The sequence below is a fragment of the Amphibalanus amphitrite genome, unplaced genomic scaffold (assembly GCF_019059575.1).
Source record: "Amphibalanus amphitrite isolate SeventyFive unplaced genomic scaffold, NRLGWU_Aamphi_draft 000107F_arrow, whole genome shotgun sequence".
Classification (NCBI taxonomy): Eukaryota; Metazoa; Arthropoda; class Thecostraca; order Balanomorpha; family Balanidae; genus Amphibalanus; species Amphibalanus amphitrite.
In genome coordinates this window covers 435,770-453,090 of record NW_024881602.1, presented here as the reverse complement: position 1 = coordinate 453,090, position 17,321 = coordinate 435,770, and the positions used below count along the sequence as shown (strand labels likewise).

The 17,321-nt window shown below is 47.4% G+C and overlaps 1 protein-coding gene across 1 annotated transcript; it reads left to right on the top strand.

Annotated features, from left to right (window-relative positions):
• Window positions 1-4,751: 4,751 nt before the first annotated feature.
• Window positions 4,752-15,561, top strand: LOC122380811 (putative serine protease K12H4.7). The gene is made up of 9 exons (XM_043364287.1): window positions 4,752-5,430; window positions 5,971-6,151; window positions 10,639-10,820; window positions 11,075-11,310; window positions 11,758-12,053; window positions 12,402-12,561; window positions 12,861-12,993; window positions 14,791-14,960; window positions 15,284-15,561. Exons 2-9 carry the CDS (start codon window positions 5,987-5,989, stop codon window positions 15,394-15,396), a joined length of 1,455 nt encoding a protein of 484 aa, XP_043220222.1. The 5' UTR covers window positions 4,752-5,430; window positions 5,971-5,986; the 3' UTR covers window positions 15,397-15,561.
• Window positions 15,562-17,321: the final 1,760 nt, after the last annotated feature.

The window sequence follows — 17,321 nt, the reverse complement described above, 5'->3', positions numbered from 1 at the left end:
GCCCTGTCAGCTGTCGTACGGCTCTCGGACGGACACTCTAATAGATCGGACACAGATCAATTGGCAGACCGGCAGATTGGCACAGTCCGTCCGTTCAGCCACGCGCTACCTTATACCTATATAGCGCAGTACGACATTAGTTGTTTCTGGTTCAGTTGTCCACTGGTTCAGCTGTCCACTGGTTCAGTTGTCCACTGGTTCAGTTGTCCACTGGTTCAGTTGTCCGCCGGTTCAGTTGTCACTGGTTCAGTTGTCACTGGTTCAGTCGTCACTGGTTCAGTCGTCACTAGTTCAGTTGTCACTGGTTCAGTTGTCACTGGTTCAGTTGTCACTGGTTCAGTTGTCTACTGGTTCAGTTGTCCGCTGGTTCAGTTGTCCGCTGGTTCAGTTGTCACTGGTTCAGTTGTCCCTGGTTCAGTTGTCACTGGTTCAGTTGTCACTGGTTCAGTTGTCGCTGGTTCAGTTGTCACTGGTTCAGTTGTCCCTGGTTCAGTTGTCGCTGGTTCAGTTGTCGCTGGTTCAGTTGTCACTGGTTCAGTTGTCACTGGTTCAGTTGTCCCTGGTTCAGTTGTCACTGCTTCAGTTGTCTGCCTACCACAATCACAAGTCACAACCCATAAATCTAGGACGATCAGAAGCTTTTCTTTCACTTGAAAGATCACTTTTTATTAAAAATTTTGTCCAAATGGATGACTGGGTGGCTATGGGACGTGTGCTCCGGCCCAGGGGTGGATTTTTATATGAGGTTGGGGTTGCACGTGCACGGTGCAACCCCAACTTTCCAGGTCAGGTCAATGACCCGAAAATCGGGAAAATCGGGACCTGTTAGAAAGTCGTAAAGTGTGGCTGCCATGGGGTTTTCCGGGGTGCTGATCACGAATATCGTGTTAGTTCTGATCAGAGATGATGTCTTTAACCTTCCAGGTGGTGGGGGGGGGGGGGCATTTTTTGCCCCCCCCCCCTTAGGTTTTTTTTCAATATATCTCCAGAACCGCTGCGCCGATCGTCACCAAACTTTCAGTACCCTCCCAGGAGTAGCTAGCGCACATGGTGACAATTTTTTTCCCAAAGGCTATGATAGGTTGGCCGCTAATGACGTCAGAGTGACGTCATTTCTGCCATTTTCGACCAAAAAAAAAAAAGTTTCGCGGGAAGAGCTGTCAGGCCTACAGCTTTAGAGATACAGAAAAAATGTTTCGAAATAAAAGGTGTAGAATCAAAAGGGCTACAAAACTGCTATCTCGGATTTGTAAATTTTTTGGATTTTGACCCCCAAAAATAAAAAAAATATTTTTTGAATATAATAGCCAAAAAATCCAAAAAGTTTTTTGAATTTCGAAAAAAAAACGGAATATAGGTATGTGATAGTCCCTACCGCCTTCTATCTACATACTAAATTTGAGATCGATACCTCTATTTTGGCCAAGTTATAGCGAAAAAACTGTTTAAAATTGATGACGTCAAATTTTCAAACTAAATTTTTGGCCATTCTACACCTCGTAGCGCAAAACAAAGGCCACCATTAGACTCCCCGTGACGAGCTGCATCGAATCAATGCCCATTTTATGCAAAACTATCAACTTTGAAATTTGACCTTTTTTGACCTGACCTTGACCTGAACTCCACCAGAAAGTGACCTAAACCGTACCTGATGGTCTTATAACCAACACCATTGAGTTGGAAATGAAAAATTGGCCATAAATCATGCATCGCGCAACCTTAGTAAAGTTGGGTTCATGTGGTGGGTGACCCTTGGTGACCTGACCTGTGACCTGACCTGGTATGACCAGTGACCTCTAATAGCAAAATATGTACTAGACAACTGATGCCCTATCGCTGATTTTCGACAAAATGCGTTTTACTCGGTGTTATAGCGCTTTCCCTAGAAGACCCGTGAACGGTAAAACATTTTATCTTTGACCTGACCTGTGACGTCATCGGTGACCCCGAGGTCAATAAAATTTGGTTTCGTTCGACAAATTTGACAGGGCTATCGAATGCCGTTTGAATTTTCCGGATCCGTCCAGTAGTTTCGGAGATACGGGGGGGGGGGGCAAAAAATGCCCCCCCCCCCCACCGCGCGGAAGGTGGCCGGGAGGCCCACCGCCTGCCGGGTTGAGCATTTAGACCAGGTCGGGTCAGGTCAGGTCAGGTCAACCGGTAGGGGTCGTGACGGGTATTCGTAATACGTGTCAACCGCCTCTGACAGCTTCGTAACATGTTACGAAGACACCAAAACTACTTTGTAAATGTTCAAATGGTTGCTAAATTCGAAATCAGCTCCAAAAACTAGCATAGAAACATGTAAAACTCGAAAAAGTGATAGTGAACCGAGGTCACCAAAGGTCAATGACTTGACCTGACCTTCAGGTGACCTTGACATCTACCCTAATGCATGGGAGCAACATCAAATCACATGTTTGAACGTTTGTAACCACGAAAAGCTTGCAAACGCGCGGCTAATGCGAGCCGACATACGCCGAATCGCGATTCTGGCCAAACATGGTCTCGGAAAGTAGGTCACAGGTCAAAGGTCATTTAGGTCAGGGTCATGAAATGTTCAGGGTAGTTGTAAAACTGATCAATGCGAGGATGCTGAAAGTTTCGTCGCGATCGGCCGCTTTTTACGCGAGTTATTCGCGAAAAACCGTAGGGGGGGGGGTTGCATCAACCCCCCCCCCCCTGTGCCGGCGAGGGTTAAACTTTGGACTCTGCCAAAGAACTAGAATTGCGCGATCGAAGGGTAGAGGGCCGGGTCACCGCAACAAGCTTCGCTTAGCGGTTGCTCTGTCCCTGTGAATCCTTCCTATCAAAAGGTTCGGACTAAATTTATATATATATATATATATATATATATATATATATATATATATATATATATATATATAAAATACATTGCATAGCAATCTCAATTCTTTTCCGGTTGTCGGTGCCTTAGCGATGCACGTTAGATGATGCACCTTTTTATTATGAATCGGCAATCATTTTCAAATTAATTGCAGCCTTCTGGTAGCGAATCGCTTGACTGTGCACTGCATGGTGGTTAAACACGTGTCACAGCCCATATTTCCCATTCGCGCTCGACATGGTCGCAAATGGCTCAAGAAGGGAAATGAATGGGAGAAGAAAAAATGAAAAATGAGCGGTTGCTGAAGCTTGCGATGTGTGGCGGGTGATACTAATAGTCATGGTAGACTGCAGGGGTGCCGAATCTAGCGCGGGCATCGAATGCAATACGGGCTAACCTCCAAAAATGGGTTTTTGCCTTATTTTCGCCTTTGGTGCATTACGTGATTAGCTTGTTAGTTCATGTAGGTAGTTCATGTTATCTATGGCTTTCACAAACATGAACGTGCTGTCCAAATGCTCTTGTTCCAGTGATTAAGTTATTTGCGTATATGTTATTATAGTTAAGTATCTTATTTCATGTTTTCCAGCGTAACATTTTTCGCCATTTTTCCAATGGGGAAACCCATAAATGATAGCGACCCTTCGCGGTCGTTAATCGGAACGAGCTCCCTATGAGCGCATTTTTTTTTGCAATGGTTTGCCCAAATGCTCACTACAAACAAATTTGTGGATATTGGAGCAAGAAATGAATAAGTTCTGATAGGAAAATGAACGATGTCTCCGAAAATCAATCCAGTAATACAGTGGCACCCATAAAGCGTGGGCAGTGACGGTTCAAATTAAGGGAGACTTTAATTAGGCATCTTAACCTACTTCCTGCGAGGACATGCCACCCGGTCTGTCCGGCCAGACCACCGTCGGAGGATTCGGAAAATTCGCAGAAATGGCTGGAAAACTGCCGGTCCCGGTCATGGCTGGTGAAAATAAAGTGCCACAGGAGTCGGGCACTCAATAGTGCCGCCGCGTACAAGGATCTGTTCCGACAGGCGGTGGTTTATCTGTCGGTGAAGGCTGGCTGTGTCGAGCGGTAAAAACCGGTTCCATGGAACGGTAGCAATGTTCATAACTCAATAAAGGCGAGAGCTTGTAAAGACACGCCCGATTATTGAAATTGTGGCCACTTGGCACGGGCAGAAACTGAAGTGATTTTTACATCCCTGCAGAATTCAAAGACACACTATAAATGGTGTTTGATCTTGCTACATGAAGGTTATATGATGTTTCGGTGCTGAAGCTTTTCAATTTTCGATGTTTTCCTTGACACGAAACATTTGTTTGTAGTAAAAGAAACCCTGTTTTAAAATGACAGTTGCATTCAACTAAAAACCTGCGACGTGAATTAATCACAGTGCCTCCCACGAACAAATCAGGGCAAGGCGCGCTTAAATCCGTTTTATACTAGGCTGATATAGGCATGATAATTAAATTGAAGAAATAGTATGCAGTGCTCTAGCGAGGAACATCTTGATATATGTAGTTAGGATTTTAAATGACCTTTTCCTCGATAATTAATTGGAAATTCAATAAAAAGTAAATATTATATTGTTTGGCAAATTTTCGAACAACAGTTCATTCTCAAGCCACATGAAACAATTGTGTCAACATGAAACAACAATTGTTTCATGTGGCTTGAGAATGAACTGTTGTTCGAAAATTTGCCAAACAATATAATATTTACTTTTTATTGAATTTCCAATTAATTATCGAGGAAAAGGTCATTTAAAATCCTAACTACAAATAATTAAATTGCATTGAGAATGCCACAATATGTGACCATGCATATTTTCCAACATTGTAATAATCCACTGTTTCAGCTGAAGATACTGTCTCATATGCTTCAGATACCTGGAGGGCTGGAAGGAGACATCGGAAGGTCCTGGGAAGATGTTGACACCCACCATGCCGTAAGTGTCCTCGGCCATTAATCTAACAGCTCCGAGACACAAGACGGCCCATGATTGATATCCCGCCCCTCGCCTCCGGCCGTCTACCGCCGGAAAAAACTAATGAGACTGCCAGTGACCAATGGCGCACAGCCACAACGTGAACCAGTGGGACGCGAAGCCCGACACGAAGCCCTGCGCGTGCTTTTACCCGTGCGACCGTGCCGTCACGTCCAGCCAGCGTGCCATGAATTCAGCTCTCGCGGACCCGTTCTGCGAACCTGGGCCGATTGCGGCAGACGCGTCCGTGTGGATCTGGGCCGATTGCAGCAGACGCTTCCCTGCGGATCTGGGCCGATGCCGGCAGATGTGTCCGTGTGGATCTGGACCGATGCCGGCATACACGTCCCTGCGTATCTCAGGGATCCAGGCCGATAGCCACGTGGGTGACGCGGGCTGTGGGACAGGGCGGTGACAGGTGTCCCTCTCCCAGTCAGCCGTGGGATCGACACCAGCTGAAGATGTGATGACGCCGGCGGACCGGCGGCGGCGGCCACATCGTGAGCGACCCCCGACCGACTCCCTGTCTCGACAGCCCGTCCTGCAGAAGGGGGGACTCCTCTTTACTGTCGCTCAGGTTAGTATGACTGCTCCTCTCAGCTCAGCGCAGATTTGAGAGAGAGAGAGAGAGAGAGAGAGAGAGAGAGAGAGAGAGAGAGAGAGAGAGAGAGAGAGAGAGAGAGAGAGAGAGAGAGAGAGAGAGAGAGAACTTGCCAGGGAATGACGTCTTTTTTATAGACAGCTGATGACATTTTGAAGCAGTCCAGATATCTAGGATCACTTAAAGATACAAAAGAAAATATTCATTGCAGGTGGCTAATCTGAAGAGACAACAAAAAAGATTGATGCGTAATAATTTTCCCGTAATTTAGTTCAAATTGTTAATCGGGGAATAATTCCTAGATAATGATTTATAGATGATCGATACCTTTTCGTACTTCAGTTCCTCACATACACTCAAGATTTAGATCATATAAGCACGAATATGTCGAACCAAGGTAGCTGTCTGCTGGGCTTATGGATAATCGTAAATAATGCCTAAGAAGCAATGATATCATACCATCCACAAAACGTATGAATGAGGAGTTAAAAACCACCACCTTTCGGCTGTCCCCAGAGCGCATCTGTCCGCCATGGTGCCCCTTCTGGTGACCCTACTGACCCTGACGGGGGCCTGGGCCGGTCGTCCGGTGCTGCTGCCGCCGCCACACGCCGGCGACCTGGTCCTGCCGCCTGACCAGTGGTTCACGCAGAAACTGGACCACAACAACCCGGGCGACGACCGCACCTGGCTGCAGGTGAGGCGATATCCTGAGGTCACTGCAGTGGATGAGATCGTTATGTCATCATCATAGTTATATTGTACAATGAACATCCGGACGCATGTATAGTATGTACATACATGCATACATAGAACAAAAGCACTTACGTGCTTATGTCGAGGTATACCATTCACACTGGTCCACAATAGCCCTTTTCACGATGGCCATCTGGTACACATTTGGTACACATTTGGTCAGATTTGGTGCAGCTCTGGTCAAATAAGGTTCAGTGTGTTTCTTCGTAGCTATTAGCTAGGGTTACGCTAATTGCTTACATGCCTTCTTTGACATACTGTCAGACGTTATCATCGACTAAAACATTAAAATGATTTCATAGTTTAAAGATATTTGCTGGTAAAGAAATAAGGTACTTACCTACAGGTTTTGTCAAATTAGGTGCAGTCGCCAGAAAGCCCGTCGTGAAAACGGCTAATAGGTATCTCACAACTTTCATATGCATATCACACATCATCAGTCCCTAGCAGTCAACGGAGTCACTCATCTCATCACGACGCAAAAATATCATTTTGCTTCTTTTTAACCTACTTTTAAGAGTTCATATTTCTATACAGTATCCCGCATCTATTACTCACAGCGCTTGGCTTCCTAATATACGTTTCTACCGAAGCACCGAAGCAGCCACAGCCCACAGCCACACACAGGCTGTTATTTTTCCAGGAACATAAAGCTTAAATTTCAATTTATCTTTTGAGTTAAGCTTGCATGTATGGTAATTGTTATTAGATATCTTAGCGATGCTTCCAGCTCTTCTCTTTTTTTTGTGTACTGTGAAGTAGACAAGAAATAATGCTGGACTGATTCCGTAAGGGAATTACATTTACGATATAATGGTTAATCTACAAACGGTGAATTTATTTGAAACAAATGAGAGTTAAGAGCTGGACATACCAAGGCTACGGCGAGTGTGCAAAATGTTATGTTCCATGCTTCCCAAGCCATTATAAAGCAAAGGTTTCGCTACCCCATTATACCTACAAGTTCTCTAAGGTTCGTTTAACCCGCTCCCCGTTGGGGTCTGCCAAGCAGCGCGACCTGCTGGGGGGGGGGGGCAATTTGGCCCCCCCTAAGATCTCGAGAACTGCACGCAACATAGCGACAAGCGGCAAACGGTGTTGGATAGCCCCAACAAGGAACTACCTTGTGACCCAATTTCATTGACCTAGGTCAAAGCGATGACATCACAGGTCAGGTCAAATGTCGAATTTTCACCGTTTACAGGCATTTCAAGAAATGCGTTGTAAAATCGAGTAAAATGCATTTCATTGAAAATCACCGATGGGGAAATGATCGTCAAACACATATTTTGCTATTTGCGGTCACTGATACCTACCAGGTCAGGTCACAGAGGTCACTGAGGGTCACAACATTAAAAATATAATGTGATGCATTTTTTATGGTCCATTTTATATGCCAAATGCGATTATGTGGGTTAGGCAGCCTTTGGGGTCAGTTTAGATTATGTTCTGGTGAAGGTCAGGTCAAGGTCAGGTCAAGGTCAGGTCAAGGTCAGGTCAAGGTCAGGTCAAATTAGGTCAAATTTCAAAGTTGACATTTTTGCATAAAATGGGTATCAATTCGATGCAGGTCGTCACAGGGAGTTCAATGGAGGTCTTTGTTTTGCGCTACGTGGTCTAGAATTGCTAAAAAATTGAGTTAAAAAATTTGACGTCATCAATTTTGAACAGTTTTTCGCTATAACTTGGCCAAAAAAGGAGGTGTCGATCTAAAATTTGGTAGGTATATAGAATTTCGGAAGAATTTGGGATTGTTTTGATTTTTTAGGGTCAAAATCCCAAAATTTTGAAAATCCGAGATCACAGTTTTGTAGCGCCGCCTTTTCTCTACATGACCATATAAAAAAACTTAGAAATTGCTTGGTAACTGTAGATTTGGTGAGCGTTTCAAGTTTTCATGTTTTTTGCTCATTTTTGCTCGAGCATGACCTCAGTGTGACCTCAATAACTCCTGACCTATGGTGACTTAACCCGCGCATGACTGGGGGGGGGGGCTCTACAGAGCCCCCCCCCCCCTCCCGTTTTTAGCAATATCTTCTAAACCGTTTGACGGATCAACACGAAACTTGCGGTACCTTTGAAGGCATCAATTTGACACCTTGTGTCAAAATTTCAACTTTCTAGCTACCATAGTTGGACCGGAAATGACGTCAGAGTGACGTCATGTCGGCCGACTTTCATGCAAAATACTGAATTACGGCAAACGCTCTCAAGAGCTCAGTTTTAAAGCTAGATCCATTTTCTTTGCATGAATGGACTACAAATACACGTAGCTATCAAACTGCAATCTCGAATTTTCGATATTTTGAAAATTTTGAAAAATATGTATTTACAATTACAAAAAGTATATTTTTTATTTTTTTTTCAAAAAGTTTCTGACTTTTCGCAAAAACCGGAATATATGTGATAGAAAACACACTGATGAACTACATTTGCAAGTTTTAGCCCAATATCTTCAAAAATAGCCAAGTTATTCGCATTATTGTCAAAATTTTACAATTTTATGTTTTTTTCAAATCCATTTTTTAGTACGTTTTTGACGCCGTACAGCAATATAAATGGCACCATCGTGTTCCTGAGCTCAAACTGCATCTGATAGGCGCCTTTTTGTTGAAAATTTTCATTTTCAAAATTTGACCTTTTCTGACCTGAAAGTGACCTGACCTCCGGTAAATTCAGCTGACAATGACCTCAAATGACACAGACGACACTATTTTCGAAATCTACGAGTAAAATGGACCATAAAACATGCGTCACGTGACCGATACATGATATACAATTTTCGTGACCTAGGATGACCTGGCCTTGACCTTAAAAATTCGAAGTAAAAGTTAGGTACCCTCAGGGTATCTAAGGCATCCTTCAAGGAGTGCGTACACCAAAAATGAGCCTGATCGGACCGGCTGTCCGGTGGTCAGAGCCTAAATTGTGAACTAGCAAAAATGTCGATAATTTTTACTTTGACCTGACCTGTGACGTCATCGGTGACCTCGAGGTCAATGAAAATAGGTTTCGCTCGACAGTTTTTCCAGGGCTATCAGACGCCGTTTGAATTTTGACGATCGGCCCAGTAGTTTCGGAGATAGGAGGGGGGGCTCTGGAGAGCCCCCCCCCCCCAGTCACACGCGTTATAAATTATACCCCAGTCATGCGCGGGTTAACCCTCGCCGGCACAGGCCATTTTGCGTCCTTCGACGGCACAAGGGTACGACCCCCCCTCGCGTTTGGCCCCTGATCGAGCTAGAGCTTCGCGGAAAAAACGAGCGTGTTGCCCGTCACGAGAGGAAGCCGATGATACCCAATAGTAAGGTCCTAGGTCATCGGGTGACCTTCCAGGTCAGGTCAATGACCCGAAAACCGGGAAAATTGGGACCTGTTAGAAAGTCGACAAGCGTGGATGCTATGGGGTTTTCCGGGGTGCTGATCACGAATATCGAGTTAGTTTTGATCAGAGATGATGTCTTTAAGCATTCAGACCAGGTCGGGTCAGGTCAGGTCAGGTCAACCGGTAGGGGTCGTGACGGGTATTCGTAATACGTGTCAACCGCCTCTCACAGCTTCGCTACATGTTACGAAGGCACCAAAACTACTTCGTAAATGTTCAAATTGTTGCTAAATTCGAATTCAGCTCAAAAAACTAGCCTTGAAACATGTAAAACTCGAAAAAGTGAACCGATGTCACCAAAGGTCATTGACCTGACCTGACCTTCAGGTGACCTTGACACCCACTCTAATGTATGGGAGCAACATCAAATCACATGTTTGAACGTTTGAAACCACGAAAAGCTTGCAAACGCGCGGCTAATGCGAGCCGACATACGCCGAATCGCGATTCCGGCCAAACATGGTCTCGGAAAAGAGGTCACAGGTCAAAGGTCATTCGGGTTAGGGTCATGAAATTTTTAGGGTAGATGTAAAATGGATCAATGCGAGAGTACTGCAAGTTTCGTCGCGATCGGCCGCTTTTTACGCGAGTTATTCGGGAAAAACCTTAGGGGGGTTGCATCAACCCCCGCCCCCTGTGCCGGCGAGGGTTAAGACTTGAAATTTTGTGCGAAGGTGTCAAATTGATATCCAGGAAAGTGCTGAAAATTTGGCAGCGCTGCACGCCGCCGTTTTCTTGCTATCCTGGAAAACCACAGCGGGGCCAATTGCCCCCCCCCCTAGCGGGGCGAGGGTTAAAAATGCAGATTGAATATCGCAAGATCCAATCAAGATGCTTTAGCTCGCTGGCTCAACTCACATTTAGCTTCTTTTCCGCTACCGGTTTTCTTACATCAACACTGACGTCTACATCATTCAGCCATCTTCCTCGATAGTTCTAATCGACATAACCGTACTATTTTTCGATAATGCAGTTTTCATGTAGCATTAGAATTATTCCGACCCTTCATGGCCCATGACTCACGTATCCATCCCATTCGGCAGCGTTACCAGGTGAACGACACGTTCTATCAGCCGGGCGGCCCCGTGTTTCTCATGATCGGGGGAGAGGGTCCCGCCACGGCCATCTGGGTTGTGGCTGGCCAGTGGATCGAGTACGCCCAGCAGTACGGCGCCCTCTGCTTCCAGCTGGAGCACCGCTTCTACGGCGAGAGCCGACCCACCGCGTGAGTGGGAGGGGAAGGGGGAGAGAGAGAGAGAGAGAGAGAGAGAGAGAGAGAGAGAGAGAGAGAGAGAGAGAGAGAGAGAGAGAGTCGTGACGCACTCTTGATTTTGAACGATATTATCCTAACTTTAATTTAAGAAGTCTTGTACGCAATCGAAATTAAACTTTAATGTGTCGTTTTAGCTTTTTCACTGGTGTATGCTATTCCGATATCAGTGACACCACCCTCTCTCACCCAAACCCCGTCTCCTGCAGTGACATGAGCGTGGAGAACCTGCAGTACCTGAGCTCGGAGCAGGCGCTGGCCGATCTGGCCTCCTTCTCCGCCGCCATGACGGAGCAGTACACGCTGCCCGAGGGCACCAAGTGGGTGGCGTTCGGCGGCTCGTACCCGGGCACCCTGGCCGCCTGGTACAGGCTCAAGTACCCGGACATGGTACACGCGGCAGTGTCCACCAGCGCCCCGCTGCTCGCCAAAACAGACTTCCTGGGTGAGTGCCGGCCGGTGTGGTAATGGACGCATAATGTGCACCGCGTTGGTGTATACGATACCATCTAATGGGGTGGTTCAGGTGTGGCTTCGTCGTGTGACTTATAGAAGTGCTGCCCGTTAGTTGTTTCACATGGGACGAGGATAGAATATTTTCCTGCCGCAATGCTGAAACCTTTTAGAAGAATGCTGAGGCAATATGCTACTCGGTTAAAATTCTGGCAAAATGGTTGGGCCTTGCAAGTTGCAACTAGAGCTACCAAGTACGTACATTCCTATGCACGCATTAGATCGTTTGCATTGTTTGAAAGGTCTCTGTAATTTATCCAAAGAAGTTAACTCATACTAACACAGATAATGACCACGTGATATGTCCCATGATGTTCTACATGGGACACAATGGTTCAATCGACCCCTGCCTCTGACCCTCCATTGCCTTGTTCCGCAGAGTACAAGCAGGTGGTCAAGGACTCCATCTACGCCAAGTCGGGCGAGCAGTGCTACATGAGCGTGCAGCAGGCGTTCGCTGACGCTGAGCAGCTGCTGGAGCACCCCATCGGCTGGCGCTCGCTCACTAGCGCGTTCCAGCTGTGTGCCGCGTTCGACGGCACCAGCTCGCTGGACGGTAACAACCTGATGCAGATCCTGGCGGACAGGATCGAGTCGGTGGTCCAGTATAACGAGGACAACCGCGCCTTCAGCGGCCACAAGGACGCCAACATCACCATCGGCAGCGTGTGTGAGGTCAGCGAACTCGCCCGACGGTAACACCGCGTCTACCGTAGGTCTTAGTACCCAACGCACTTGGTCATTTTGTGATCTAGCAGTTAGGATACTGGTCACCTACTATAGTTACCTATTATCTCATTATCATTTAGCCTTTTGCCACTTCATCCCCCAGCGTTGTCAGAAATATGACGTTTTCACTCATCTTGTGATCTTATTTTGCAGTACAGGATTAGGCGTTGTACGAATTGACATCGCAGTGGCTGACGTGTATGACCTGACTTTGTACAAGTTGACTTTATAATTATAAACCTGTATGCGATCCGACCGTGCAAGCTCTGACGTTGTTTGACCTCTGACCTCCAGCTGATGAACGACGAGTCTATGGGTGTCCCGATCGAGCGGCTGGCGGCTCTGAATGACCTCATCATGACCGTGCACGAGGAGACGTGCGTCGAGCACCGCTATCAGTCACTCATCGACAAAATGACGGACCTCGACTTCGCCAGCGAGAATAACGATGCCAGTGAGTGTGTTTTATAGAAGACTGGGAGCTGGAATTGATGTGTTTCAACTGTTAAACTTCTCAGGATCGGAAGTAACTGCCTTTTAATGGTTGATGTTGTTTGATGGATTGTTGAATTGCTGCATGCAGCAATGGAGAGATGATTCTTAAAAACGTTTACCTAACTGCTCAACTCGAATGCTTCAATCGAGCGAGGCTGGACTTGATAGCCTCCAACACTTTCCCTCGACCCCTGACCCCATTTCTCCCGACCCCTGACCCTCAACCCCTGACCTCTACCCCTCCCCGTTCGCCCGCAGCCCGAACCTGGATCTGGCAGACGTGTACCGAATTTGGCTGGTACCAGACCGCTGAGGGCGCCGAACAGCCATTCGGACAGCACATTCCTCTCTCGTACTACATCCAACAGTGCATCGACGCCTACGGACCCGAGTATGTGTGAATGTATGGAGGGTATGAGGGAATAGGGTGGTGGGTATGATAGGTCTGGGTGTCGCGTATGACAGGGTGGGGCGACGAGCAATGCAAGGGCGGGATGTTAACTGACTGGTGCCGAGTTTTTTTTCGGCACGACTGAGGGTGGTGAATATGATGTGTTGAGGAGTGAGTGATTTAGTGCGGATGTCATAACTATAAGCACATACGCGGGGTGCCGAGTAGGTAGTGTACATTACGGCATTCTACTGAGCATCTATGCTAGGACGGGACGATTGACTGCTGAGTATCGCAAAATGGGGCTATGTAATGTCAGAAGGTTCACCTAGTCTAACTACACCCCGTGGGAGCCGCGCAGCTGGGCGGGACTCCGGAAACGGTGGAAAAGTTCAGAACTGGCGAGCAGATAGCTTATCTTTGAATGTGTGCTGAGGAAATTGTATGTCTACTTGATACGTCAAACCGCAGCAGCGGTATTTTATATAGCGTCATCACTCATCGTGGAATTTGACTTCACTGTACAGTGTACAGTGTACAGGAGCTTGGAATCTCAACAATCAACTAATTCATGTTCGTCAGATGACACTTTATATTCTCTCAATTTATGTGTTACTTAACCTAAAAGTCTTCCCTCGCCCATGCATATTTACGGAGAAGGGTTGAGGCCATATACCATATGCAATTGCATCGATCGCCCAATGACTTTCTTTGGTAAGGGGGTTCTTTGATGAGTTTTTAAGCCGCGCAGCGGCGGGGGTCTGCGTCAACTTCACACCGACGGGGGTGGCGGAAAACCGACCCCCCAAAGATTACGAAAATGGAGAAAGCTAGCGACAAGCGGTAAACGGCATTGGATACAGGAGGACATGGCTGCAATGATTACTAAGGTCATTTTCAGGTCAGGTAAAAATGACGTCACAGGGGTCAAATAGTCAAAATAGCGGCACGGAAGGTCATACCTATGAGTCTTTTTCGAGAATAGCTTTTGAAGTAATCAAGCTAGGGCTAAGCTAATAGTACCATCGTGATCGCACTTGTCAATCTGCATCAAAAATGCCCGTGTTGACCTTAAAAGGTCAAGGTCAAAAGTTGACCTCAGGCCACGCAGCCTCGAGATCATTATGCATAACATTCGGTGTGTCTTGATGAGCTAACCATTCGCGCGACTGCACCTCTTTTGTATAAGGAGTTATAAGCAAAAAACATTTGTTCAACTTCGATGACGTCACGTGACCTTACAGCTGTCAAATAGCAAACAGGACATATGTAAATATAGTAAAGTCTGGTCATGAATGATGTCATTCATGGTATAGTTGGTCATTACGTCTCGTTTCAGTGAGAAGATAGTGTAGTTGATTTTTCCCCCATTGCCTTGTAATCGGGAGGTGTACAGAAATTCAATTCTGTCAATTCTGTAGAAATTGACCTGACCTTAGGCCATCGATATAAAAATTTGGAGATATTTAAAGATATCTATTACCTTTTTACACCCTGTGACTTTGTGAGTTGAGGGCAGGTCATTCGAAGTGGCCTGGTGAGCTGACTTTTTAGGCAGGAGGTTATAACTTCCACATAATGTGTGAAATCAATAAAGCAACAATATCAAATTTTGCGGCGCTACGCGCCACGGGTTTTTCGCTATTCACGAAAAACCTCAGGGAGGGGCGAATATCCACCCCGTCGGTGCGCGCCTGCACGGGATAGCTAATCGATACGAGTTTTTCTCCCTCCCTTTCTTTCCTCTCTCCCCCTCAACCCTCCTGACCTCTGGAGACCTCCCTCTGTCTGCCTCAGGTACGACCAGAGTTTCGTTGATGCCGCGGTGGCTGCCACCAACGCCAAATACGGCGGCCGTGACCTGGCCACCAGTCGTGTGGTGCTGGTGAACGGCAGCATTGACCCGTGGCACGCCATGGGAGTGATTGTCAGCAGCGACCCCGCCCTGCCGGCCGTCTACATCAACGGTGAGTGAGTGGTCCCTCGAATGGAATATCTCACTGAGAAGGCGATCAACGGCTGGTAGATGCATGGTGGGCTACAGCCACACCTCCTTCCCCCCCCCCCCCCCTTCAGGTCTCTGAGTGGATCATCCACTCCGAGACCTCCGAGACAAAGCCTTTCTTTCCCAAGGAAGGCTTTGTGTCAAAATGTATTTTTCCTGTTCCTTCTTCACCGTTTTCTGGTACCCCGTTTTCGTCAAGTTTCTGCTCATTGCGTCACCCTGTACTCCCTCCTTTCAATCTCGTCCCTTCCCTGGACCTCACGCCCCCTCCCCCCCGTCTTCCAGGAACGGCCCATTGCGCCAACATGTACCCGGCTCGTGCCGAAGACTCCCCGGAGCTGGTGGCAGCGCGTCAGCAGATCGGCGACCTGATTGGTCAGTGGCTCCAGGAGGATTAACCAGCTCGATGCTGATTGGTCGCGGCCGCTGACGGATTTATCGGGTCAGCTGATTGGTCAGGGATTTCCGTATCACTGGCGAAGTTGCTAATGATTGGTGTCAATGTACAGTCTCCGTTGTCTGTTTTTAGTGTCATACCGTCAAATATATTATAGTACCTGCTATATCTATTGTATTGATTATACCAGAACTCGTTTCACATGATCACATTCATTGGCGTTAGATCAGCCCAAGGGCGGATCCAGGGGGGGGGGGGGCCAAAGGGGCCATGGCCCCTCCCCTTTGGCTCTGAAAGGGGGGGGGGCAACATATCTTTTGGCCCCCTTTCATCCGTGCTGTTTCTCACAGCCGGCTAATTTTTCAGAATTATTTTCACCATTTCCATCGACGCTAAGGCCGAACATTAACTTCTTTGTTATTAATACCAGTAAAACGCCTTTTGGGCGAAGAACGAGCGAGCGTGATAGTGAGCCCTGCACGTGCGGAAGAGCGAGAGGGTACTTCCAACGGGCTTGCGCAAAGCACCCTTCTAACCGGTCGCTAGCGGTGTACCAAATTTGAACGCAATCGGCCCAGCCGTTCCTGAGATCTGGAAGCGGCATTCTGCACGTGCGCACGTGCAAACGGGGTCCAAACTGACTTTTGCACGGCACCCTACTAACTGGTCCCCAACCGTGTACCAAATTTGAGCGCAATCGGCCCAGCCGTTCTCGAGATCTGGAAGCGCCCCCTGCACGTGCGCACGTGCAGTAGCACCTTAACCGCAACACATGGAAATGCATTGCCTGGTGGGTGCCTACCTGTATGCCAAGTTTCAGCGAAATCGCCCCAGTAATTACCGAGTTATTAAAATGGGAACAAATTTGACACCTCTTATTGTTGTATTTTGCACGTGCACTGGGGGTGACCCACATGCATCGAGAGTATCCTATTTTTGGTAGAAGGGATGCTGCTACCCTACAAAAATTACCGCAAGTCAATCGCCCAAGCGGCTGCTGAGATATGAGCCTCTCAAAATCACTACTTTTGCAAAGCAGCTTGAACACCCTTGACTTTTCACGTGGCACGTGCCACGACGGTCACTGAGGTGTATCAAAAGTAGTCAATTACGGGGTAGAAGGGATGGGGCTACCCAGCAAAAAAGACCGCAGGCCAATCGGTCCAGCGGTTGCTGAGATATAAGCCTCTCAAAAGCGTTACAGGCCGGGCCGGGCCGGGCCGGGCCGCTCATACTGAGATTTTTCCGTTATATTGAAAAGACTCGCTTCGCTCGCTGCGCTCGCTCGCTCGTAATGAACAGGGATTTACGCACGAACATTTTTTGGCGTGCTGGCAACCAGCTTATGCAGCACACTGCACAGACTGCTTGATTTTCGACTACGCCCGTTTGGCTGTAACTGCAAGGCGCCGAGGTTGGCCGCCGAATTCCATTTGTCTATGTCCTGCTGGAAGGTAGCCCAAAGATAATCCTCGCTCAGGATTAGGGTCCGGATGGTGGCCGGTTATTTCTTCAGAACTCCGGCAGACTCGATTGACACAACCACCTGGACCTTGGTAGAGCAATGAGCTGGCGCGCCGTCCTCCATGAAAATGCATGTTGACCTTCCATCGACCGTCGAGGCCATGCGTCGACTCTGCAGAACTGAGCCGCTGGAGGCTATTGGACCGTGCAATCTTTCCCAAAATCTTTTTCCAAAATATTTATCCCTTAGGGGTAGAAACGATTAGAAACCGGATAAGTGTTGCCCTAGGTAGAGGACAAAACTTTTGCCGGACCCTGCATAAAACCACCTTGCAGTTTCCCTTCAATCGGCTTTGATCCAGCGGAAATAGTCACGCATTAACCTCTCTCCTTAACCCGCGCCAGGCCGGTCCTCGGTGCCAACCGCTCCGGGCCGGTGGGTGTCTGAACACCCCCTCTCCT

Bases quoted from the DNA above. Each gene is read 5' to 3' on its own strand.
- LOC122380811 (XM_043364287.1), top strand. From the start codon at position 5,987: ATGGTGCCCCTTCTGGTGACCCTACTGACCCTGACGGGGGCCTGGGCC. The intron at 10,821-11,074 runs GTGAGTGGGAGG...CGTCTCCTGCAG, and splicing joins GGCGAGAGCCGACCCACCGC to TGACATGAGCGTGGAGAACC. The intron at 14,961-15,283 runs GTGAGTGAGTGG...CCCGTCTTCCAG, and splicing joins GCCGGCCGTCTACATCAACG to GAACGGCCCATTGCGCCAAC.